General features: G+C 48.7%; 8 protein-coding genes across 8 annotated transcripts; 4 read left to right on the forward strand and 4 right to left on the reverse strand.

Annotated features, from left to right (window-relative positions):
• Nucleotides 1-549: 549 nt before the first annotated feature.
• Nucleotides 550-3,689, forward strand: N7508_005879 (uncharacterized protein; the record flags this gene model as incomplete). Its single annotated transcript, XM_058463945.1, has 6 exons — nt 550-691; nt 752-1,853; nt 1,910-2,174; nt 2,229-2,804; nt 2,867-3,479; nt 3,535-3,689. The coding sequence occupies 6 exons, from the start codon at nt 550-552 to the stop codon at nt 3,687-3,689; spliced, it is 2,853 nt and encodes a 950-aa protein (XP_058320423.1).
• Nucleotides 3,690-4,150: 461 nt separating this feature from the next.
• On the reverse strand, nt 4,151-6,372 carry N7508_005880 (uncharacterized protein; the record flags this gene model as incomplete). Its single annotated transcript, XM_058463946.1, has 5 exons — nt 4,151-4,803; nt 4,857-5,699; nt 5,755-6,063; nt 6,118-6,231; nt 6,306-6,372. 5 exons carry the CDS (start codon nt 6,370-6,372, stop codon nt 4,151-4,153), a joined length of 1,986 nt encoding a protein of 661 aa, XP_058320424.1.
• A 702-nt stretch (nt 6,373-7,074) lies between these two features.
• Nucleotides 7,075-9,187, forward strand: N7508_005881 (fungal specific transcription factor domain-containing protein; the record flags this gene model as incomplete). The annotated part of the gene is made up of 3 exons (XM_058463947.1): nt 7,075-7,182; nt 7,223-8,402; nt 8,454-9,187. 3 exons carry the CDS (start codon nt 7,075-7,077, stop codon nt 9,185-9,187), a joined length of 2,022 nt encoding a protein of 673 aa, XP_058320425.1.
• A 745-nt stretch (nt 9,188-9,932) lies between these two features.
• On the forward strand, nt 9,933-10,923 carry N7508_005882 (uncharacterized protein; the record flags this gene model as incomplete). The annotated part of the gene is made up of 3 exons (XM_058463948.1): nt 9,933-10,094; nt 10,155-10,601; nt 10,654-10,923. The coding sequence occupies 3 exons, from the start codon at nt 9,933-9,935 to the stop codon at nt 10,921-10,923; spliced, it is 879 nt and encodes a 292-aa protein (XP_058320426.1).
• Nucleotides 10,924-11,089: 166 nt separating this feature from the next.
• N7508_005883 (DUF2855 family protein) lies at nt 11,090-12,468 on the reverse strand (the record flags this gene model as incomplete). Its single annotated transcript, XM_058463949.1, has 2 exons — nt 11,090-12,239; nt 12,299-12,468. The coding sequence occupies 2 exons, from the start codon at nt 12,466-12,468 to the stop codon at nt 11,090-11,092; spliced, it is 1,320 nt and encodes a 439-aa protein (XP_058320427.1).
• Nucleotides 12,469-13,706: 1,238 nt separating this feature from the next.
• Nucleotides 13,707-14,792, reverse strand: N7508_005884 (uncharacterized protein; the record flags this gene model as incomplete). Its single annotated transcript, XM_058463950.1, has 1 exon — nt 13,707-14,792. The coding sequence occupies one exon, from the start codon at nt 14,790-14,792 to the stop codon at nt 13,707-13,709; it is 1,086 nt and encodes a 361-aa protein (XP_058320428.1).
• Nucleotides 14,793-17,420: 2,628 nt separating this feature from the next.
• Nucleotides 17,421-19,598, reverse strand: chs3 (putative chitin synthase activator (Chs3); the record flags this gene model as incomplete). The annotated part of the gene is made up of 2 exons (XM_058463951.1): nt 17,421-17,461; nt 17,516-19,598. 2 exons carry the CDS (start codon nt 19,596-19,598, stop codon nt 17,421-17,423), a joined length of 2,124 nt encoding a protein of 707 aa, XP_058320429.1.
• Nucleotides 19,599-21,923: 2,325 nt separating this feature from the next.
• Nucleotides 21,924-25,603, forward strand: chsF (chitin synthase CHS3; the record flags this gene model as incomplete). Its single annotated transcript, XM_058463952.1, has 2 exons — nt 21,924-25,437; nt 25,515-25,603. The coding sequence occupies 2 exons, from the start codon at nt 21,924-21,926 to the stop codon at nt 25,601-25,603; spliced, it is 3,603 nt and encodes a 1,200-aa protein (XP_058320430.1).
• Between the last annotated feature and the right edge of the window lie 206 nt (nt 25,604-25,809).

The raw sequence follows: 25,809 nt of genomic DNA on the forward strand, positions 1-25,809 counted from the left end.
ACCGCTGTCAGAAACCTAGCCTTACGTGTCATAACACATTTAAAATCAGCGTCCGCTTGAATGACTGCTGAACCTTTCTCTCAACAAAACACTCGATAAACATGATTTCAACTACAGTTTACACTCGTCACACTCTTGATTCGTCTCTCCCAACGGTTTCTTTTGAAAGCAGCAAGGTAACAGATGAAGCTCATGAATTGCCAGCGATCATAGTTGAAAATGGGCTTCAGCCAGCTATTGGTCTGCTTATCCCCCCTCTCCCCATGCGGCTTTCGGGCAAGAGCTGACCATTTAAAGACATCTATAACAAAAATCAGGACGTCGTCGAAAGGATTCTCGACGTTTTACAATCGTACTTTTGGAAGGCCGAGGATGACACCGGAGATAGCGACTCCTACTGGCCAGGTCGAGAAAATTTCAAGAGCCATGTTGTACACTGGATGGAATTAGGGGAACCAGTTCGAATGGCTCTCCCCGCTTTTCCTTTCAAGTCTGTAAGTGGGAAAATCTTTCCAAGTAAGATTCAATACTGAACAGCCATAGACCAACATGGACAAGGTACTCGGTGTGCTACCTGACTACGCTGAATACCTCGGGTTACTTCGACTAAACCAAATGTGTTTGGATATCAAAGAGTGCTACAGTCCTGGCGCTGAGGTGACCATCGCTGCAGATGGCGTGGTTTTCAACGGTATGAGAAGGCCAAAATAAAGTCTCCTAGACTCTCGATCAATACTAACATAAGAAATAGATCTTCTTATGATTAGCGACGACGATGTCTGGAACTATGGCCAAGCTGTCAGAGAGATGGTACAAAAGCACGGCTTTGACCAAAACCTGAAAGTTCTCCATGCGATGGAGATTTTATCTCTCACAATGACCGATCCGACCACCAAAAGCACTACACTTACCGAAGAGATCTTTCATAAGACCATAGCCTCTTCCCGCGCTGTAATCATCAGTGAATTCTGTCAGTCCGAAAACGTCACACAAAAGCTCGTGGATGAGGACATCGATTCACGACTCACCTACAATGGCATGAAAGCTTTTGTCAAAATCGACCTCGCAAACACATCAATTCGGAAAAATGCTGCGAGTAAAAAGGACTATCACAATGAGATTTCAAGCTTGGCTCTAAAAATGATGGGCCGCTCCGAAGGCTTTGGCAAACTGATTCGGACTGCAATGCCTCATCATGTCCGCCTCTCCATTCACCCGTCCTATGGCACTGCCAAGCTGTCAATCTGTCTGGTGCCTCAGCTTTCAGGCTTCACAGCCCGGGCGCCATGGATGAGCTGCATTGCTGTCGATCGACAAGGAGCGAACCATACAGCGCACGCAAGAGACGTTCGGGTCACCCATCAGCTCGTGGTTGAAAATGGGATGCCGTGGATGTTCATGGAACGTGCAGCTGCTCCATTGCCGGAATGGCTCCTTTTGCGAAACCAGATGTTCGAGGAACTATGGCAGCAAAATTTGATTGACTTGAAAAAACAACCCAGAAAGGGGATCAAGATTACTATCGAGATTGACGGCAGGCCTGAACGTACTGTCGATGCCATGTCATGGCTTTCAACTCCGAAGTCATTGCTGGCATATGTATCAGAGGAACTACGCAATTCTGCACTCATCGCCAAAATCAATGGCAGAAAGTACTGGGATCTAAACCGACCATTTGAGGAGGCCTGCTCCGTTGCATTCTTGGGTTGGGATCACCCTGAGGGACAGCAAGCATTATGGCGCTCATGCGCCAACTGTCTTGCTGAGCTTTGTGAGCAAGAGTTTCAATGTGTCATCGCCGACACCATGACCTCGACCCGGGGCTTTTACTGTGAGATGTCGACTCTAGATGGGTAGGATACCTTAAAACCCTTGGATCCATTTGTTACTCGTAGCTTATTTCTTCTAGTCGCGGAATCACGGAGACTGACCGTGAATTGCTCACACTACGAATGATGCAAGTCGTGCAGAAACCACGGGGATTTGACCGATTAGAACTTCCCAGACATACTCTTCAAAAGATTTTTGCGAGCAACAAATACCGTTTACATGCGATCAACAGAATGGCTGAAGGTCAAACAGCCATCATTTATCGTTCGGGGACTTACGTCGACCTGGCATATGGCCCGCACATTCCGGACATCTCTCTCATCAAAGCATTTAGAGCAACGCAGGTTAGGCGATCCATTTCTCCTTTCGGGAAACTTTGATTATAACCATGGATACAGAGCTCCTCTGCGTACTTTTTAGGAGACCAAAACGAAAGCTCTCTGCAACGAGTCTCAGGTATCGCATTTCCACATAAGGGTCTGATGAATCAACATCTACAAGCTCTCAGTAAATTACAATGTGAAGACCATATCAGATTGGGAAAACAGCAACAGCTCTTCTTAACCCATGAACTCTCTCCCGGATCTCCTTTCTTACTTCCACATGGGGTACGGATCTTCAATGCGCTGCAGAAGCTACTGCGAGCTGAATATCACACGAGAGGGTACCAAGAGGTGCAAACGCCTAACATGTACGACGCTACTCTGTGGAAAACCTCTGGACATTGGGCACATTACAAGGAGGATATGTTCCGCTTCAACCTTGGGAAAAAGGAATGGGCGCTCAAACCAATGAACTGCCCTGGTCACTTCCTCTTGTTTACAAGCCGAGACAGGACCTTCCGGGAATTACCTTTGCGCTATGCTGATTTTGGTGTTTTGCATCGTAATGAGGCCTCCGGGGCCCTCCGCGGCTTAACACGAGTCAGAAAATTTCAGCAAGACGACGCACATATCATATGTCGCCCGGACCAAGTAATACAACGAGACCGTGTGGACCGTATTGATGGAAAAGCTTGACTAACAATTTCAAATAGATTGTATCCGAAGTTGAGGCAGTCTTTGACCTCCTAAAAAGCCTTTATGGGCTCTTTGATTTCACATTCAAATTAGCACTCTCTACGCGTCCTGCTAAGTTTCTGGGCACGATCGAAACTTGGAACGAGGCCGAAGATCAGCTCCGTGAGGCACTGACTAGATTCAAATGTGACGATTGGACTATTAATCCTGGTGATGGGGCTTTCTATGGGCCAAAGATCGACATCACAATCGCCGACTCATTGGGACGCGAGCTACAATGTGCTACAATTCAACTCGATTACCAGGCTCCGATCAATTTCAATATGAAATATACAACAGAAAAGGTAGAGCATGGCATTGCCCGCCCTGTCGTCATTCATCGCGCGATATTCGGAAGCTTTGAGCGCTTCCTCGGTATACTTATCGAACATTTCGCGGGAAACTGGCCTTTCTGGCTAAGCCCACGACAAGTATTGATCGTTCCAGTTTCGGATTCTCAACATGAGTACGCAAAAGAACTCGAGCGGACTCTGCAGGGCGATAAAATGCATGTTGATTTGGATCTTCGTGATGATACACTCAGGAAGAAAGTACTGAGAGGGCACCGGGAGAAGTACAATTTCATCTTTGGTATTCTTACCCCGATCCCCCTCATCTTCACGACGCGTTACTTATTTTTTTACAGTCGTTGGGCCCGCCGAAGAGAAGACTCGGACAGTTAATATTCGCAATCGCGATAAGTCCGAATCACAGCACAGAGGTACACCGGTGGCTGTCGATGAGGTGCGCCTCATTTTGAGAGATCTCAGAAAACGACGAAGACTCGCAAATACCCTTTAATCCACTCATGGACACATTTTCCTTCTCACGTCGACTATATTGGTCCTCTTAAATACTGGATTTATATGCCTGCTATGACTAGCGAATTTCTTTCATCAGTGCGGACTATGTATAAAGAAAATTAGACTGGCCTTTTGCCTGCAATAACGCTTCGCAACCTCTCACGCAGTACATTGGTGAGGCAAAAATTAACCCAGTGGAAGCCTCTGCGGTAAGCTATTCTAGTAGATGCCCTGTAGAAGGGCCGGGGGGGGGGGGGGGGGGGGGGGCAGCAGGGAAGAACTTTAGGCTATATAGAGATGGAATGAATCAAAGACCAATAAAGCGTATGACTTTTGCACAAAAGCAAACGCTAATCTATACATATCAAAACAAGCCCGCTAAGATAACCCCATAGAAATGACCATGTGAGACTCCAATATCATGCACAACACTCAACAGAACCATGTTTATCAAAGATCTCACTTGATTTGGACCTGGAACAGATACCGTTGCCTAATCTGAGCAACATCATAAACAATGTACTCATTGTAGTAAAGAGAAGCACTCTGCGTCTTTTGTTGCTTGATCTCAACATCAGGCATAGTAACACCCTGCAAAGTAGAATTCAAAGAGACAGCATCCTTCCACCCACCCGGGATATTGCGACCTTTTCCGAGAGTTGCTAGCTTTCCTGTCTGTTTGCAAACATCGCCGGCATTGTAATCGCTGTTTTCTAGCTCCAGCATTGGAGCACCGACTTCGGCATCGCAGAGTAGCAGAAGGGCCATACCGCCACTGTTGTAGTGGCAGCAGTAGTTGGCGGATTTGCTGGATGTGTCCGCCAGGTAGACTCCCTTGCCGAACATATAGCCGTTGACTGGGGCTTCCGGGGGTGCAATGCGGAGTCCTTGGCTTAGGATTCCACCAAAGTTTGTGCTTCGGGACCCGTGCCAAAGGAGGCGACGGTCACTGTTGGCGATGCTAGCGTATGGGGATGTGTTGAAACGGTCATTCTCGCCTTGACGCTCGACGCGGAAGATGTTGATCACGCTATATTCCAGATGGTGGGTTGATCCGCGGGAATTTTGGAGGTAATCCTCTAGTTCCTTGAACTCGGTCGATTCCTGATCCACTGATTGCAGTTAGCTTTCGCCCGCCCTGGTGGTGTCATCATTTGAAACTCACGTTCAATCATCTCCTCCATTCCCAAGCTCTGGAACTGGCGATCCAATTCATGTATCTCATTGGCACCTTGGTTGTCTTTCATGATCTCGTTGGTGACATCCATGTCGGTCAGGGCCTCAAGCAGCTCAACCTCCTTCTTGATCTGCTCATTGCTCCCAAGAGTTGGAGGCCGGTTACGGCCAAAGACGTGGGGAATCAGTGTATAGTAGCGGTCACTGAGGCTTTCAATTGCCTTCATGTACGGCAGTCCGTATGTCGCATTGGCGGTGGCCGGTGCCGCAAGCAGTTCGGAGAGTTCTTTGAGGACCAAGAACCCATTCGTCAAGGTTCGCTTGCTCAGCTTTCCAAGAGGCATTTTTTTGGCATCATAGGACATTGCTGCCAGAGCTTCGAGAACGTGGTTGTTATTGAAGATGAACTTCATCAAGTTCTGTATAGGCTTCGAGAGAGCGCTCTCAACCTTGAGTCCATTCTCTTTTTCGACGCCGTTCTCTTTTTTGGCATCTTTTTCTTCCTCTTCCTCGTCGTCTTCCTCGTAGTTGCGCTCAAGGAACGTGTACTTTCCATGCTTTGGAGTAGCCAGCCGATCTTCCCACCTCAGGCCTGTCTTGCTTTTGAATTTTCCCTCAAAATGTTTGATTGCTTCTGTCAAGCTACCACTTCCAAGCCTGGCCGACTGACCGTGCTCTCCAACTCGGCCCCACCGGGTCCAAGCGATGTATTTTTGCTGCTTGCCGACCAAGATTTGGACACGGTAGAACTTGTTTGCATTGTTGGCTGACACGGTTTGGTTCAAAGTTGCGTCCCAGATCAAACCCGCGTCGTCGATGTAAACGGTGGGTTCTGAAGTGAAACGGTCAGTGTCTTGTTTCCATGACATGTCACCATCTCAACTCACGCATAAAACCGTCCGATCGATCATCAAAACCTTCATCAACTGGGACATTCAGAGACTTCGAGCTGGCCTTTTGGATGTCCTTTAGCTTCTTGTTAGGCTCCTCAGTCGGTTCGTCTTTCACTGCGCGCTTTTTCGTCTCGGCCTTCTTGTCGGTGCCACTTCCATTCTTCTCGGTGTCTGGCTGAGGCGTAGGCTGCGCTTGGCCGAGAACATACTGCTTTTCAGGCAATGGTTTCTTTGCCTCAGCGGATTCAGTAAGCCAGCTAAGAGAAACAATGTGGCAATTTGCGATTGCGCTTGCTTGTGTGCCTGGCTTGGTAATTAGACAAAGGCTCATAGTGTCAATTTAGTTAGCTTTCTCACATTTGGTGGTTTGCTTTTCCACGTCCTTGTCTGTGGTCACAAGGTGGGTTACCTCATCTGTCACAGAGGTGCTGAATGTGGCCCCATTATCCTCAATCATTGACTTGAGGTCCGCTGAGCCAATGTCATGTGTCAGCACGATTTCAATGTGTCAAACCAGATGCACCGTGTATTGAGTAGGGTCTTACCTTGTCTAAGTTTGGGAAATGTCCCACTCACAGCGATGACCAACTTTTTGAAAGATCTCGCAGGCATTGTGTACCGAGTTTACGACTGACAATTGAGTAGCAGGAAGTAAACCAACTGCGCTTAAAAGGGGCCCCGGGCGAAGACGAGGTGGGGGCTAAGTAGAAAGAGGGGAAGAGGGAAGAGAAAAGGAGGCCCGCAATGGAAGTGATTAAGATGAAGAAGTTGGACTGGCAGAGGATAAGCAGTTACCTTTTAAACCGCCAGTGTTGTGGTCATCTCGGTCACTCAACAGCTGTGAGGCCTAAGGAACCAGGCACCAATGAGACTGCTGCCTGGCTAGCGCAAGGCAGCAGGGCCCAAGTGGGGAATTTGTGCCTGGGAGTGTAGAAGCCTTGTTTTTGAGCTCGATTTAGACTGAATAAATTTAATCTACTCTAGTTCCAGGGAATTATGAGATTCTGCAAGAGGAGTCATAGTTCCAGAAACCAAAGTAGCTCGCGGGATCCAAGTGTGACTGCCGAGACATTTCATAGCTAGTGCTAGATTCCATTGCATGTAAAGACACTGCAGATCTTGATATTATCATTTAACATCAATCGATCCAGAACAATCCAAAGGAATTAGGATTTGTTCATATAAAATGTTGAAGTGATTGCATGGTGTCGGACTTTCTTCTTTAGGCAAGTCGCCGCTCCGCTCCGGTGGCGGGGAACCTTTCTACGAGGAAAGGAAAGGGCCGTAGCTCCCATTCTTCCGGCTTCTGATATCATGATGGAACTGAAATTTTTAATTAGCCATGGCGGAGGAAATGTCAAAAGAGGCCAGGCGAGACGAGCATGTAACTCCTGTCGTCGGAAAAAGGTCAGCTGCAGATATGTATATATCAGTGCGGAACACACATACTAATCCCCTCTAGAAACGATGCTACCACAATGGAGAGGCGAACATGAAAGAGGTTCTACCTGACCTGCGTCCTATTCCCACTTTTATCTCTACTCCCTCTAACACACCTTGGTCCTCGAGGGGGGACTCAGTGACCCGAGGTAGATCCGCTTCTCCAGCCAGAGGGCAAGGAAGGGACCCCACACTTCAAAAATCCTGGGATCGTGAGACCGTTAGCTCAACCATCACCCAACCAAGTCAGACTACAGAAAATGAGCCTGATTCGCGTCAATTTGCTTGCGACTCAAACCCAATGGCGACGTTCATGGGGAAAGATGGATCGCGGTTACAAAACGGCCAGTGCCAAAGGGGCGATGTAGGAGCATGGTTGTGCCCAGAGGAAAACTACCTTGATCCTTGGGAAAGCCGTAGCCGGCTACAATCATCACGAAAGCCACATTCACAGCCAGCAGATGTCAACGCATATCAGCTGCCACCAAAAAAGAGCCAAGAAGTTCTAATAGACGTCTATTTCCGCCGAATACATCCCCTACTGCCTCTTCTCGATGAACAGACAGTGCGAGCCAATTTTCAAGCACAGTGTTTGCATATCAGGCTCCTCCAAACAATATGCCTTGTCGCAGCTAAAGACAAGACCATGGAACCCTTTCTATACCTCGACCAAAGCTCGGAATTGCTCCAACTGGAGAGGTTCAGCAGTATACTCTATACCGACATCATGCAAAACATACCGAGGACGCCCAGGAAGAAGATAATCTACATTCAAATCCTGGCCCTTTTGTCGCTCCAGGAATGGGGACCTACTGGATCCGAGGATCGTTCTTTGAACTTGGCTCAGGCTATCCACCATGCACATACCATTGGGCTGCACTTGATGAGAATAGATCAGCAGCCTACTGCTTCACTAAAAGCTCTATTTTGGTGTTTGTGGAGTCTGGATAAATGGAACGCTGCGATGAATGGAAGACCGATTATGATTCATGACCGCGACATGAACCAGGGGGTAGATGGCGTTATCTCATCGTTCCCAGCCTCATTCCGGCTCTGGCTTCTCATCGCCGAGAAGTTGGGAAGGGTGATTCTATTTTATCGGCCGATCGTTGATGGTGCCGATCATGAGGAACTTGATCTTCCCTCCTACGAGGAACTTGTTGAGAACTGCGATGCGTGGGACCTACCATCAGATTTACTAGGTATATAAACCTACTTTTATGCGTTTGAATGGGTACTAACTGATAGATTAGATTCAAACGAGCTACTTTATCACGCAGTTACTATTCTCTCCACACATTCCAATGGCCTTCAAGGGCGTTCACGGCCAAGAACTTCCTGTATTCGACAAACCCATTCAACCTTCTCCATTGCATCCCTGATACGAAAGAGGGATATTCGAATTCTACCGCCGATGCCAATGCTCGGTTACACTATATCCCTCGCATTCTCGGTAACCTACAAACAGCTAAGAGAAAGCCAACTAGCCAGTACCCGCCACACAGCTATTGAGCAAATGCGCCAATTTCATCAATGTATTGAGCAGTCTTTCTCTGCATGGTGGTCTACTGCTGTGATGGCCAGACTAGGAAATCGTGTGCTGGACAGCATCCAGCCCTCCGTAGAGCTTCAAGGTTCTACAGCCCCAGTGAATGATACTCTCCGACCGAAATCTCGACAGGAAGTGGGACGTTGGCGTTCACAGAATCTTGAGCATATTGAAATTTTGGGGTCACACCCCAGCGTTGAGTGTATGCAAGGGTTGGGGCGGGCAGAGGCTAGAATAGAGAGGGTCGACCCTCTCGGATTTCAACCACGATCAGATGACTTGTCTGATTTGGACATATCAGTCGCAAATCCATTTCTGGGAGCTCCTGGCATCGAGGATTATGACATTTTTTTCAAAAATTTCCCTGATGTCAACTTCCCCAGCGGCAATGATCAACTATTAATGGAAGTGGAAATGTCGGAGTTCGAGTTTGAGTAACCAAGGGATGTATATATATAGAAATATACCACTGGAACAAGTTTTCAATTAAATCATCATACCCCGTATTTTCGCCGTATGATTTCATACGTGGCCAAACAGAGCCAAGATAAAGCTCCGTTCGTTGGAATTTGAACTCCGACCCAATTTGGGAAAGCCCGCATTCTTCGCCGACGCGAGTACAGCGTAAATAAAGTGCGATGATTCCCCCGAAATTAGATTTACCGGTTGGAATATCACAGAATGATGATTTCTAGGTTCAACTCTTTAAGCTTGAAAAGCTCCTCGGTTCGCAGCATGTTCGGCAAGGACATAGCTAGCTCTGAGTTAAAGTATGGTTGTCTGCTTGTCATCACTGACTAATATCTGGACACGATATTAACTGCAAATTATTAGGCTTGATCAATCATGTATATTCATACAAGAAGAACGGCCTGCAGAGCTATCACCTTCGGTTACTGGGAGATTCAGTCTCTCACTCGCCCAACCTGCCGCCTTCAAAAGTATCAAAGTCCGACTTAGGGGAATGCTGTCAATGTAAGATACCGGTGCAAATAGCAAATCGTTAAACTGGCATCTAAACTTTGGTGTTAATAGTTCAATCGAAGGATTACTCGGCTCCGAAATTCGCGAACAGCTGACCTTCGACCATGAGCAAGCTCTCGCATCCACGAAAGCCCTCAGTGCATTCCAAATGCCAGCCGGCGATCACGAGTTTCTCTTCAGTATTCCACTTCCACCCAAGATGTTCTCAACAGTCACAAGTCCACACCACGATTATCACAAATACAACGTCGAGGTTGTCATTGAGCGACGTCTAAAAAGTGACTTTGTGGTCTCACAACCGATACATATCTACCAGCTTTGCGGACTAGAACAAAGCTATCTAAGACCATGCAGTCCATTGGTTCGTTACTATGTTCCAACCCGAGATTTCGTGTCACGGCTAACGGCTTGCGATATGTAGACTCTTGAAGGCCAATCCGATCAAGATATTCAATACTGTATTTCCCTTGCGGATCGCAATATTCCTTTCGGTTGCACATTCCCCGTGGAATGCTGGTTCGCTCCGCTATGCAAAGGCACTAAACTCAACGCAGTCACGGTCGAAGTCCAGGAGAGGCAAAGTGTGCGCTTGGATGCTACTGCTGCGGAGTCGGTACGACAGAACATACACTTTGTCACCTGCGCGCACAGCCATACTGTCTTCTCAAAGAAGATAGACTTTGCTGATGGGAGTGAGCCAACGGGTGCTGATTTGATGGAGACGGAATGGCGCATAAACACATCTGTGTGTTTGCCACGTACTTTGGGCGGCTGTTCACAGAGCATTTCCACAAAGCACATCAAGATCAAACATGTCTTGATTGTAAAGGCAGAGTTCTGCACCGAGGAGGGCGAGATAAGTGCAGAGGTATGTACATTTCCACGTCAAGAAATGGGTACTACGACTGACCACGGTCTAGATCTCAGAAGTCATTCCCATTGACATCTATATGACTCCTTGTGTCATTGGTGAGAATGGGTTCATCCATGGACGGGATGTGCAACAGCTGCAGGGGAACGACCATCCTCCCCCGGCTTACAATGACCACTTGTCCGACCTCATAATTCTGACAGCTGCTGATGTCGACCTTTGTGGGAGAACAATCGTTACGGAGATGAATCTTGAGCGCAGTTCCAGCCAAAGTTCTTCCAGCAGTTCATCTTCTGATCCTGCACCTTTATATGTATAACGAACGATCAATCCGGTTTACGGTGTGAATGTGTCTCGGTCCTTGCGCTTTATCTTAAATGTTTATTCGCTCTACTCTTCTTTCACTCTCGGCTCATTGCACTTTGTATATATATTCATTGCGTCATCCGGACATACCCACGAAGCAATGTTCTACTTGTACTGATCTACTGAAATCTATAAACCAATCCTTCTTCAGCCCCAACTTGACCCCGACACAACCTTTCCCAGCCCTTCTCAATACCATCACCCGAAATACCCGTACCCCATACAATCTCCATCCCAGGAACACTCAAGTGTCGCTCAGACAACCATTCCTCCCAACGCGCATCCTTAGTAGCGAAGTATTCCTCGGGACCCATCCGTTCAATAACAGTATCCTGAACACCAGAAGTATTAAACGGAATTTTCCCAAGCTCCACAACGGCAGCTCTCTGAGCCAACATCTCCTCGGTAGAATAGACCCTCTGCTCACTCCCAACCTGGAGAATAACCACCTTCAAATCCTTCAGATCATCACGCCCCTTGACCAACTCAATCAAATCACCAAGAGCATCCCCCCTAGCCCCAAAGTCAATAATAACAAGCTCCTTAGGCTTCCGCTCAGCAAGCCAATCCCCAGTCTCCCCAGACCCAGCATCCTCATATCTGACAGCTTTGGATGGAATCCGAGTGGCTAGATTCTGATCGGCTTCTGTGATACGTGACACGGCTGATGTGACGTGCAACAAGCCGAGGGGCATTGAACGCTCCGGCTTGCGTGATAGATAGTACGAGAATACACGAGCCGTTTTTGTCGACGCTGCTAGGTTGATTGTAACCGCTGAGGATATGTCGCCGTCCGATTGGGACCAGGGGAGCTTAGATGCTGATCCTAGCGGGTGGATGGATGGTTGGGTTTCTGGGTTTGAGGAGAAGACGTATTCACTTAGAACGTAGCCCGCTACGCCCCCAATGAACAGAGTCGTCCATGCCATACGCTCGAGTTCCTCTTGAGCGGATGGTGGCGGAGTCTTGGTGACTAGGTCGTTGATCGTGTTTGATGTTGCTGTTACTGTATAGCGGTTGTACAGGGGCATCATCTTTTGACGATGTCCGCTGATCTCGATCCAGTGACCGGTTGGCTTTCCAGGTTTGAGGTGGAGATCAGTTGGTGTGCTCGTTGTTGGCCAGAACCCATACAGGACTGTTCCTTTGGGTAGTTCTGGGATAGTCGTTTCTTCCACAGTTGCGTAACCCCAAGCAGGAACAATTCCCCATGCTGATGGGTCGTTGTATGGAGCGGGATAGTTTTCGGACACGGGGTACGCATCCCACCTAAAGGCATGCATGAGTTTCTGCATGTAATCGATGTTGGTACTGGGCTTACTACTCACCAACGTAGAAGCTCACCCATGCGGGCGTAGCTCAAGTTGTTCGAAGTCAGACTTATAAGTAGCGGGCGAAGCCGGATTGAAGACTCAGGCAACGGGGCCCCAGCAATAGATTGGACATCAAAGCTGGCATGTTTGCTGTTGTCCAGCTTGGAAACCACATGAACTGACATTGTGCCACAAGAGAATATGTAGATTGTATGATAAATAAAAAGTTGAAGATGTTAGCCTGCTTACATGGATCCCAAGATAAAATATCAGTGGATTACTGATCGGGATAATTCTCAAAACGCCCCGACGGGAAACCCCCACCTGAAACAACAAGACTGCGTTTTTGCCAAGCTTGACAATCACATGTTCAAGTCAAATATAGCTTGGAACGTATCTACGACCACAATGGTCATCAATCTCAACATCATGTTTGCCATGGATAGCTTTAAGGTTAACTAACCCAGTTTGTGGGACTGCAATGGCGTCATAGTGTTTTCCAACTCCAAAGTCGAATATCACCTATTGAACGGAATGCAACTGGATGAGCTAAGTTTGATAAGCAAAGGGAAATGGTCGATCCTATTTGCAGCCATAGAACACCAAGAAAATGATCCACAAATATTCGCGGAAATTGAGTGGGTGTTATCCCCTTCGTTCATCCGCTTGTATTCCAGCGCTCAAATGTACACAGAATGCCAAGCTAATACGTATATAAGGTCTGTACGGTCTAATCGCCGCTCTTCTCATGAACGCGCGCGTAAAAGATGCCGAGAAGTGCACTCGAGAACCCCCTTTCACAGACTAGCATCGGAAATAGCGAAATTATGCAACCGAACTTTTGGTAGAATGGTCTGAGATCTTCTCCAGGCTTTGATGCTGTTGCAAGTCCAAGAGCATATTTCTATTCCGCTGGACGGATCTGAATCAATGATATGCGGAGGTGCTACACTAGTTGCGCGAATCAATATGATTCAGACGGTCAATGAAACTGTCTATTGTCTTTTTCATGTATAAGATCCGTTTTATAATCATTATTGAATGTTCGGCTTAAGCCAAGAAGCCTCCCTGCACGACTCGCTAAAGTCTGTGTTTATCCTGAACCCTAATTCTGACATCTTTTCGATGTCCCAACCGGATATGAAATCTTGATCGTCAGGCGTAGGTGTTCCCATCTGGATCGAGTTCCCAAACCGGCATTTTTTGGAAGAATAGGAAAATTGCAGGCAATTTGAGTCCACAGCGCAGGCGGTGCTGCACGCTGTAGCAGAATAATGGGCAGGGGAATCCTCTGGTGGAGTAATGTCCGAATGGTTGTCCCAAAACTGTCGAGTGCGCTCGTCGCGTAGGTGGGAATGGGTATATGCGAGGATCGAGGAGTGAAGAAAGGGTTGCTAGCAAACAGCTTTAGTAGGGGAAACATTCACAGAAGGCGAGATAAATATACCTCATTATACGGCCTCGTCCGTTCCCATTTCCATAACGCCGTCATTTGCTCTGGCGACATTCGATGAAGTGCAAGCAGCGGGATACACCACCTCTCCTTGTCCACTTTAAGGGACCCGAGGTCGTCACCAGCAAACGTAGGATAAAGACCCTCCAATTTTACTCCAGTCTTATCCAGGATGGCATAACCAAGCACAGCATCGCCGCAGCAGTCCTTCTTGGCCCAGTCCTGGTATTGAACACTCAGGCGAGAGTCGGTGCTGGGGTTGCCAACGAAGCGTTTCATTAAGCCCGTTGACAGCACAAAACCTGCGCCACCATACGCGAAATATCGACCGTCAGATCCCGGGGCCGGTGACCCTAGATAATGCATCTTGGATGGGTCGAGCTGATCAAGAATGCGGAATATTGTGTCCCAAAAATAATAAACATCGGCTTCAATGAAGACGTACCAATCTGCGTGCGGGCGCATCTCATACGCCTTTTCAACCATAGGCAAGAACTTGAAGCGGTCGAGTCGCCACCCTTCCTGCGAATAACCAACTGAGCCACCTTGTGAATGGGCCAGCTTCTGGGCACTGTAAGCCGCGAAATCCGGGTTGTTGGAGTTGTAGGTTGGCGGGAGGTCGTCAAGGACATCAATGAAGTGATGATGACCAATGTTCTCGTCGAAATCGGAAAATATAATGAGGTTGGTGATGCAGGAGGTAACGGTATCAAGATGCGCTTTGTTCTTCTCAGGCTCGCCAGTGCCTGTTTTGAGGATTACTTGAACGCGATCTAATAAGTGGGTGGGAAAGTTTGCGCAGAACTCGGAGGATGTCAGGTCTCTGTCCCCGGCATCGATAAGCGGCGGGAAATAAGGCCTGGTTATCCATGAATAGTATCGGTGCCCAGCTTTGGAGTAGTATGGCGATTTTGCGTCAGAGAAAACATCCAGGGGAGAGCCGAAATGCGGTCGGTAGACATAGTGGCCGAGACCGATCATGAACAAAATGAACAGAAAGATTGATAAGTAGATTGCACGACCCCGAAGCGGCCACGACGACCGAAGAGTGGGCATTGCTCGACTTTCAGGGCATTTAGATGAGAATGTATAATATGAATCGTTCGATTCTACGCCAGCACACTAGGAATCCCATGCGCTAGTTAGTCAGTTAATGGCGAAGGTAAGGGTCACTTGCAAATGCCTCATTTTTTTTTGTGCGCCACTTCCATCTGCCTTACCCCTGTAATGTAATTGTGGAGTCCCGAGATAACAGGTCACTCTCCAGCATTCCAGGTTTTCTCCAAGATAGGCAGACATTGGTCCCCTGCGTTACTAAGCGCGTATATGTATATCCAGTCATATCGGCCAACTGCAGCATACCCACGTAGGCCCATTCGACTCGTGGGGCCAGTAGCAAGATCGCAAAACAAGATTCTTATTTCTATATCACACCGATCTTCTAGATAGCTTAATCTTGGCAATGTTTGGCTTTGTCTCACTTCATAATATTCCTGGAGGTTGAATTGCTAGAGGTTCCCGAACAGTTATAGGGTTCGAGAATAAAATACTAGTGCGTGAGGTCTTACGTGAACTCCCTATTTCGGCAAATGATATTTCACTATCTACCACCGGAGACCCTTTGTTGCTAGTAGTCACCCAATTAAAGATGCGTGGTCCGTCAGACGCACGATCCACTCGCCAAGTCTCCACTTCTGAATAGTTTCGGACCCTGACGCTTTACTAAAAGTAAAGTCATCTCCTCGAGTAATCGAACAGAGATTAGCTCGGTTACTCAAAACGTCTAGGGCGGGCGAGTCGACCAAAAAAGACGTCGGTTGGGGTTCGTGTTCTAATGTCCGCTGATTTGATTGATGCCTCCACAACGGACCGCTCCGCTCAGCCGATTATCCGACGGATCTCCAGTCCGGGCTCCAATGTTTGGTAACGATATCCCGTTATAACATGAACCCTCACGTGATACGGGGGAAATTCTTGGACCCTGTGCTGATCCGAAACACTAGAGAGCTCTACTTTGGTCATTGTATCAGTCTCGCTTTGAGAGAGCCCTGTCTTATTTCCTGTATCGATTTAGACTTCTTTGCCTGATCACGAACCCCATCACCATTTCGGTAACACTCTTCCAAGGCTACAGGAGGCTTGGGCAATATCTTCCCAATTCACCCATAATTCAGGTACAGCTGAGTAAAGTGTGTACATTCAATTGGTGGGCTTCAGAGATCTGACAACTATAGGCACTTATGGATCTGCTGGATCTCGTTGAGGGTCCTACATGTCTGCCCAGAACCATTCTTCATTATTTACGTTATCTTGTATGGTGATTTCTTAGACAGCAGGGGATTATGCCCAAGGATCTGAGCCCTCTGCATACCATGGTGCTTTTTAATAATTTGTTTACTCGACTCTCCAGGCGTGGTTTTTGCCCTCCCTGGACCCCTCCCTGGGCCACTCCTTGGGGTTTCTCACGTCTTTCAATCAAAGTTTTGCGCTTAAAATCTTTCACCGATCAACAGAAGTCTATCACTTAGTTCTACTCGAGTCTATTGAATTGTAAATCTCGGAACGAGGCTGTCATAATATTCTTGCCCTAAAACGTGCGCACTTATGTGCGCGATGGAATTTCTTGATAAGCGTAACTTGACCAATTGCCGTTGAGTGAGATCCAAGGTACGACAAGCAAATGGCCCAGTGTAGAGTAACGCACTCTTGAGGGGCAGGATGCCTTTTTTTTCAAGGCGCTCTGCCTTCTTCATGGCTCATACAATGACTTAATTGATATCTTCGGGCGAATCAGCTCATGGTTGAATATTCAGGGATGGTCTGTAATTAAAATAAAGGAAGGTCAGCATATCACATGAATAAAAATGGATTTCATCTTTATGTACGGTTTGACTCACTTGAGATTAAGGTTATAGTTTCTTAGTGTATCAACTTTGCTCACTGATTGGACACTGAGCATCACTGAGTGCCTAGCGAGCATCCAATGAGCCTCAGCTCTGGGCATCTGTCACTCTACACGTAAATCTGAGCCAGAGCCTCATAAAAGCTGGTCAAATAGAAAAGCCCCATGAAAATCCGGTGTAGCTGCTTATACAAGGACACTAAATGATTGCCTCTCAGACCGAAGTACTCAATTGACACAATACTTCGTACAACTATAGAAAGGAACGTGAAGAGATTATGTCAGGATGCGAGGATGCAAGGATATAAAGAACGGCGGAAAATGGCGGCAGACATTGGTTCGAGCCTCCTGCAATCGAGCCTCCTGCATGTGAACTGCACAAATAAAACCACCAAACATGAGAAAGCCTAAAAAAGAAGGAACCCGATTTGACATGCAGGATCAATATGCAAAGTGTGCAGGTGTAGAAAAGGAAGGTGGTATCAACAGGTTTGAGGGTGGAATGTTTGGTTCAAGAGATAATGAGATTGAGATTTGATCGCTGAAAATGACCATTCACGTTGGCGTGAAAATATGCAGGATGTGAGAACCGGGTTGCCGGTGTAGAATAGACGTGTATTATTGTCAGAGGGGGTGATTTGATGAGAAGAGATGGATGATCTGGCTTGACTTGGGAGACACAAAAATTGCTTGATGGAATGCAAGATGCAAGTAGGTTGGGTAGACATGGAGATGAGACGAGGGATAGAACAGGGGTCGTAAATGAAGTCTCGTATATGAGCTCAGAAAATGACGAAACGCTTCTGTTTCGGTTTCTCGGCTTCTAAAGAAAAGTTAGAGGGAAGTATACCAATTATCGCAAATCATAAAAACTCACCTGAACTCTTTGCTGGAACCTGAGCCATAGCAGGTGCCTGGACCTTTGGCTCAGACTTCCTCAGTCTTCCCCCACCTCCAGATCCCTTAGTCCGAACCCCATCGGCCGCAGCACTAATCGTAGCAATACGATGTCTGGCCCGCTCATCGCCCTGCTCAGCAGCCTTGACATACCAAACATTCGACTCGAGCGGGTCCCGTCGACAGCCAATACCCATCTCTGTGAAATAACCCACAGCATACTGGGCCTTCGCAAGACCTAAATGCGCAGCTCGCACAGCCCACTCATACGCCTCTTCATCGTCCTTCTCCAGTACAGGCTCCGCACCAACAAGGTACCAGGCACAAAGCGCCATCATAGCAAGAGAATGTCCATTCTGCGCGGCAGTAGTATAGAAATGGATACTGAGCGCCGGATCGCGTGGACAACCCAACTTGCCATGCTCATATGCATCACCAAGTCTATAACAAGCCTCGACATGGCCCAGTTCAGCGGATTTGGTGAACAATTGCGCAGCGTATGTAGCGTCTGGGAAGACGTCGTCGCCGAATCCTGTTTCATGGAGTACGCCTAGCTCGTACGGTCCCGCGTTATACTGTGCATCTGCGGACTCGGTCGCGCGCTTGAGCCATTTGATACCCTCGCGGTAGCGTTTGCCGAGACCCATATCGCCAGCTAGACAGGCCTTCGCCATGCGCATCATTGCGCCTGGGTGGTTCTTTGAGGCGGCTTGGCGGTAAAATTGGACGGCGCGACTTCCGTCGGGGCGGGTGCCCCAGCCGAATTCGTAGCAGAGGGCTGTGCGGTAGCAGGCTTCGACGTGGCCGTGTTTACTGGCTGCTACGAAGAGCGGGAAGGATCGGTCGTGGTCTTCTTTTCCTTTGTTGAAGAGGCCTGACGCGTAGCCGTCGCCTAGGTAATATTGCGCGAAGGGGTAGCTGCGGTCTGCAAGGCGCTGGAGGATTGATTTTGACTCGCGGAGGAGACGGGCGCGGGTAATTGGGCTTGCGTCTTCGAGGTCGACAGCTGGCATTTCGCGCATGGAGTTGATCATGAAGACGGCAAATTCGTAGAGGACTGTTGGCTCGTCGGTCTTTTTGACATTTGCGAGGTACATTTCGAATGTTTCTTTGTGGCTGAGGAGGGAGGCATTGTTGCCGACTGAGGCCTGAAGGCGGGAATTGCCGAATTGAACGGCTGTTGGTCCTGGTTGGGGGTAGGAGGTGTTGAGCAGGTCGATGACCGACAGAGGCCGGGTATCTGGGGACGCGGTGGAATTTCGTGATCCGGAGCGGCCTTGTAGGTACGGCGATGCGGAGAGATTGCGGCGGTGGCCTCCCACATCTGAATTGGACGAGTATGCCGAAAGAGGTCGGGAAATTCTCGACCGCCGCACTGCTAGCTTGTCTGTAGACCCTGAGGGGTTCTCTGCGGGATCTGGCACGGGCTTGCGTGCAGTTTTTGCGGGCTGTTGCTGGTGGTGGTAGGCAAGAGGCTCGTAGCTGTCCGACGCCTGCGCCACGCTATCCAAACTGCCCCTGGAAGAACTGTTGTAGCTCAAACCTTCGCGTTCCAGAGAGGAGCCACTCTTTTTCGGATTTCCGTGTCCTCCATCGTCCTTGGGCTCTACCACTGACCACGAGCCGCTGCTGGCGGGGGTATGTCCATATGGGTGCGGATGTTTGTACTGCGGAGCCTTTGTCGAGTCTCTCCGCGGAGGATAGGAAGGGTTCCAGCTCTGGCGTGGTTGTTGCAATGAATCCTCGAGCGTCATGTCGGTGAACTCGGAGAGCTCCAATTGGGGCGTGATGGGCCCATTGTAAGGTGGTTCGATCTCGGCGCTGGACGGCTGGGGGATGACTGCGCCATGATCGATCTTGACCGGTGAGCGCGGCGAGTTTTGAATCACAGGTGATGCTTCCGACTGTGCAGGGGCAACTGGTTTGCGACTGAGGTTCAAGCTCTGGGGGCGGTTCGGGATGGTTCGAGGAGTTGATTCAGGAAAAGGAGGCGTTGATCGGAGGTAGGCGGCCGGCGGACTCGGCAAGGGTTGAGCATATTCGCCATGAACAGGACTGGCCATTCTGAGAGAAGCGACAGAAATAAAAAGCGAGTGCAGGTCAAAAAACGAACTGGGGAAAGCTGTGGAGAAGGGACCCGTTGAAAGAGTGGACCGCGAGATCTGATCCCATACACGCCGTCCAGAGGAGGAAGTAACAACTCAAGAGCAAATAAGTTAGAAATGAAGCGAGGGAGGGGCGACAAAGAAGGCATTCCCCCACTTCGCCAGAAATCCCCTTCTTCTTATGAACTATGGAGCCTGCTGTGGCTATTGTGTGCCCACTCTATGGCACATCCGTATTTTTAGGCGCCACGCTCTTTTCCCCGTATTCCACTTCACCGAATGTAAGGCTATATGTACAATATAATGATTTGTCTGTACGGAACCCGATCAGACTCATCCGAGACATGCTAAGAATATCTGCTGACCACATAAGACACCTTGGCAAGTCAACGTGGTCCAGCTCCGTCTTTTTACTAGATCATTGCATAGAATCGTTTGTATTTGTGCACATTATCCGATATTTCCGGCGTGCGTGGCAAGTATACTTTACACTAGTTAGGCCAAGTACACTATTGAAGCGTCCCTGGCGTTTAATCAGAGCCTACGCTCTGATCTCTTACCCCAAATCCCCCGAAACATAGAGGCGTAAGCCATAGCCGAAATTACATTCCCTATATCCCTTTCTCTCTTGACTCGAATAGTTACGATTGAGTTCACCGTACCTTGTTTTTTTGTCGCGTAGGTTTCGCACGGCCCGTTAACCATGGCATCGATAGATTATATACTCCTTGCTCTCCTTGCGCATGCATAAGCAATAGCTTTGAGATGCTACGTACTGTATAATGCTAATTGGCATAGCGAATGACGACATTCAGTGAGCATCTCATATTCTAATTCAACAGAACATCCCTCGCTGGTCCGATAATCGGAGTATATACTTCATTCCACACAACGTGGAACGTGGAAGGCGTGGACACCGAGACCGAGACCTTGGATGCCTGGTCCGCAGCATTCTTGTGAGATCCGAAGCCAAGTCGAGTTTTCAACTCACAATCAAGTAAGAAATTAGCAAAGGGGTGAAAATAAAAGAAACGGGGTTCTTGTGGGACGCGATACGTTCCTTTGTTTTGTCGGTGTGTGATTGGTATAGGATAAATAAATAAAGAAACAGAAAACAACCCCTGTAATATCTGGGGATAATCGATATGGCGCAGGTAAGGCTGTCGGGAGATGGAGTTGGGTCCGATGATCGACAATTGGCGGTTCATCATTGTCATTATTGTACATGTACTGTCCCGTTTTGATAGGATTTGGATCTCATGCTCACTTCTCAGCTTGAGCTACACAAAGCATCTGGTCACACAAACTTCGCCACTGAGATTGTGTTTGAGAATGCAGAGATGGTATGCATTGTCTAGACTCAAAGATCTAGATCACTGCCACTGTTCGTATTGAGGTCGCCATACAGTAAAACTATGCATTGTATGGATCACATTGATGTTTCTTTTCTTTTCCTTGTTAGGAAGCTAATAGAATAGAGCTGCGTGGCAATTAGGACGTGGCAAATACCTCCCAAGCCCAAGGGAGAAGGACTAAAAGCACTAAAATAGAAGCCCCGTGATGCGCAGAAATGAAAAATAAGCCCTCGGCTTCTCTTCCCCTCTGTAACAGTTCACTCGCCTCGGATTGGATCGCTTCGCCAATGAAAGACCCTTAGGATGGGCCGACCGAGGTTGAAAAGTGGTCTGATTGGTGGGTGAAGTGCTTAGGGGGTCTTAGGGGATGTTTAGGGTGGATTAGCCCCGGGTTATTGCCCCTAGCGACAGAAATAGAGAGAGATAATATGGGATTATTACATGCAGTTAATGGGAGAGACAAAGCGGCCAAACATGGTCCCGGTCACTGTCACTGACTCCCAAGTCTCAGGCCTCACTCAGACTTCAAACCTTTCCCTTCACTCGTTTTTGATCTTCGGTTTCTGCTCCTTAATTTCCTTTTTCTCATTCGCTATTATCCTGCTGCGATTAGTGACGTTGGGTGGGACTTTGTTATTCTCCACCCCCGGGCTCGTTGCACAGGCCGACCGTATCTCTTGCATCAGAGCTCTTCAGATCTCGATCTGCTCTCAGATTGGGCATTCGAGACTTTTCATATAGTCATCGGAGTCGCTTTGAGGATCGGGTTAGCGCATTGACATGTTTCAGTCGGGAATACGCAGCTCAACACTCTGAACAGTCTTCCCATTCAACCTGCTATTGATGACCAGCAAATCATAGCAGTGAGTGCGACAGCGAGGTCTACAGATAAGGTTTCTCATTCCTGACACCGGCACGTACTAGAAACATGTCTTTGCCGCAGAGGCCAGGCAAGGCCTCCCCTCGGCGTGAGGAAGCTCGCGCATTTCGCGAGCCCTCTCGGCGTCGACGCCGAGATATCGACTCGGGCACTTATAGCGACGATCCCAACACTTCTCCTTCACACCGACGCCATCGCCGACACTCTAGCCACCGACGGGGAGCCGACACTGACGAAGAGCGTATGGAGCGGGGCGGGGATGTGCGACGCAAAAAGAGCATGGTGAAGCCAGAGCGCCGGAAAGCAGATCCCGACCATCCCAATTACCATTATCGCCAGCGATCACACCACATGTCCACTTTTCCTTCTGCGACGGGCAACGATCCATTATTAGACCACCACGATGGTGAGGCCGAGACGAACAGTTCACGCAGCACGGATGTGAAGAAGGAGGGGCTGTACGGTGCCCGGGGTAATGTCAACAAACCCATGGAACGAGTGCCCAGCAGACATCGCTCGAAAAAGAAGAGGCGATCCAGGCGATCGTCAAAGGGCGCGGTGGAGGAGCGAAAACGTTTGAAGGAGATCGAACAGAACGGCCCGCCTGAGTTGTGGCCGACATATTGCGCAGTGCTGACGTTCTTCATTCCTGATTTCGTCCTGAAGTGCTTTGGTATGCCCCAGAAGGAACAGCGGACTGCTTGGCGAGAGAAGATCGGCCTGATCAGCATCATTTTGATGATCGCTGCATTTGTCGGTTTCCTAACATTCGGTTTTACTGCTACTGTTTGTGGCTCGCCTCCGGTGCGACTCAAGGTCAATGAGGTGAACTCCAACTACATGATTTTCCATGGCAAGGCCTATGATTTGACTGGATCTAAACACGGTGCCGCAGAGGGTATTCCTTCCGATACGAATGTGCTTTACGATCTGCCGCACAAGTATGGCGGCCAGGATGGCAGCTTCTTCTTCCAGCAAGTCAACGGTGCATGCAAGGGCTTGATTACGGCCCAACCGGATGGTGGTGTTCCCACGAATTCTGATGGAGACCTTGGGTGGTATTTCCCCTGCGCGCCGTTCAACCAAGATGGGTCGTCTTCGCCAAATCTGACGGTCGATTACTACCTGGGCTGGGCTTGCCACACCAGCAAGTCCGCCCGGGAACCTTTCTATACCCTGTCAAGTGACGGAGATGTTTACTACACTTGGGAAGACACCAAGAACAAGAGCCGAAACCTTGCAATCTATTCTGGAAATGTCCTCGATCTCGACCTTCTGGCTTGGTTCAACGAGAGCCAGGTGTCGTATCCAAAGCAGTTTGATGAGCTTCGCACCAATCCTTCGATTCGGGGTGTCGACCTGACTTACTACTTGCAAAGTGGAGAGGAGAAGAAGATGGGCAAGTGCTTGGCACAAATCATCAAAGTGGGCAGCATTGACACTGATACTGTCGGTTGTATCGCGTCCAAAGTCGTGCTCTACGTGTCTTTGATCTTCATTTTGTCGATTGTGGTGGTCAAGTTCGCCTTTGCGCTGCTCTTCGAGTGGTTCCTGGCACCAAGATTTGCCGCGCAGAGCACGAGTATGAGCTCAGATGCCAGGACTCGTAACCAACAGATTGAAGATTGGTCCAACGACATTTACCGGCCGGCTCCCCGAATCGCCGAGCCCATTGCCCCAGACCGAGTCAGCAAACGCGCCAGTTTCTTGCCTACCACTTCCCGCTTTTCAAGTCCCTACAATGTGAGCAGCAGCGGTGGCAGCAAACAGAGACCGCTCTACGTCACAATGGCTAGTCAGAACTCGACCTCCCGTCTCATGCCTAGTTCCAACCCTGGCACCATGTACAAATTGAGTCACAATGGTAGTGGTTCCTTGAGCGCTGATAATTCACGAAACAATGCTGCTGCGAGTCGAACTAGCTTGGTTCCTCCTGGTCAGCAGGATAATGGTTACTCCACGTTGATGACTGACTATGAGGGTCCGGGGCCTGCTGGTTTCATTCACGAAGCTGTTGTTCCCCAGCCACCTCCAGAATGGCAACCGTTTGGCTATCCCTTGGCTCACAGTCTGTGTCTGGTTACTTGCTACTCAGAAGGTGAAGAAGGTATCCGCTCAACACTGGATTCTCTTGCTATGACCGACTATCCGAACAGTCACAAGACAATTCTTGTCATTTGTGATGGTATCATCAAGGGTAAAGGAGAGGAATTCTCAACGCCGGACATTGTGCTTGGTATGCTGAAGGACCCTGTGGTGCCCGTCGACGAAGTCCAGCCCTATTCTTACGTGGCCGTGGCTACCGGCTCCAAGCGACACAACATGGCCGAGGTCTACACTGGATTCTATGATTATGGTGACACCTCGGTCATTCCCTTGGAGAAGCAGCAGCGCGTTCCTATGATGGTTGTCGTCAAGTGCGGCACTCCCCAGGAATCTACCCAGTCAAAGCCCGGTAACCGAGGTAAGCGAGACAGTCAGATTATTCTGATGTCGTTCTTGCAGAAGGTCATGTTCGATGAGCGGATGACGGAACTCGAATTCGAGATGTTCAATGGCATGTGGAATGTTACAGGCATCCCGCCCGACTTCTATGAAGTTGTTCTCATGGTTGATGCCGATACAAAGGTCTTCCCGGATAGTTTGACACACATGGTTTCGGCCATGGTCAAGGACCCAGAAATCATGGGTCTCTGTGGAGAAACTAAGATCGCGAACAAGACAGACAGCTGGGTGACCATGATTCAAGTCTTCGAGTATTTCATCTCTCACCACCAAGCCAAGGCCTTTGAGTCCATATTCGGTGGTGTTACTTGTCTCCCAGGTTGTTTCACCATGTACCGCATCAAAGCGCCTAAAGGTGGACAGAACTACTGGGTGCCTATCCTGGCAAACCCAGATATTGTTGAGCACTACTCTGAGAACGTGGTCGATACCCTGCACAAGAAGAACTTGCTTCTCCTCGGTGAAGATCGTTACTTGACTACCCTCATGCTGAAGACCTTCCCCAAGCGCAAGCAGATCTTCGTCCCACAAGCCGTGTGCAAGACCGTTGTCCCAGACGCATTCATGGTCCTGCTTTCGCAGCGCCGTCGTTGGATCAACAGTACTGTACACAACCTGTTCGAACTGGTCCTTGTCCGCGACTTGTGTGGTACATTCTGCTTCAGCATGCAATTCGTCATCTTCATCGAGTTAGTTGGAACCTTGGTCTTACCAGCGGCCATCTCCTTCACCATCTACGTCGTCATTTCCTCTATTGTCAGACGACCTGTTCAGGTCATTCCTCTAGTCCTGCTCGCTCTCATCCTGGGTCTACCCGGTGTCCTAATTGTCGTCACTGCCCACCGTCTCGTCTACGTCCTGTGGATGTTGATCTACCTACTCTCTCTCCCAATCTGGAACTTCGTCCTTCCAACCTACGCATTCTGGAAGTTCGACGACTTCAGTTGGGGTGATACTCGCAAGACGGCAGGCGAAAAAGACAAGGGCCACGGCGAGGGCGAGGGCGAGTTTGACAGCACGAAGATTACGATGAAGCGGTGGCGCGATTTTGAAAAAGGTGAGTTCGGTCCCCATCTCCACACTTGGGATGCGCATGAAGTATAATTAAAGTATAAATTACTGACATCTGCTCAGAACGCCGCCTGCGCAATACTGCATGGGCGCAATCCCACGGTCCTACGGAGGGATATCCATCGCACTACGAGACGTATTCACACTATTAACGAAAGCGAAGCGGAATTTAATTGTTCATTATTTTTATTATATCCTTTTCTTGTGTGGAATTGTATTCCCTGTACTTGGGACTGTGATTTATTGTATCCTTTACATACTGGCGTTCAGACATTCCATTCATATAATGCAGTTCGGGCGGGTTTTAGTTTGCGAGTACGAGAGGGATGATAACTTATTCTGTTATTCTGTTGATTCA

The sequence above is a fragment of the Penicillium antarcticum genome (assembly GCF_028974205.1).
Source record: "Penicillium antarcticum strain IBT 31339 chromosome Unknown utg000005l_segment0_segment0, whole genome shotgun sequence".
Taxonomy (NCBI): domain Eukaryota; kingdom Fungi; phylum Ascomycota; class Eurotiomycetes; order Eurotiales; family Aspergillaceae; genus Penicillium; species Penicillium antarcticum.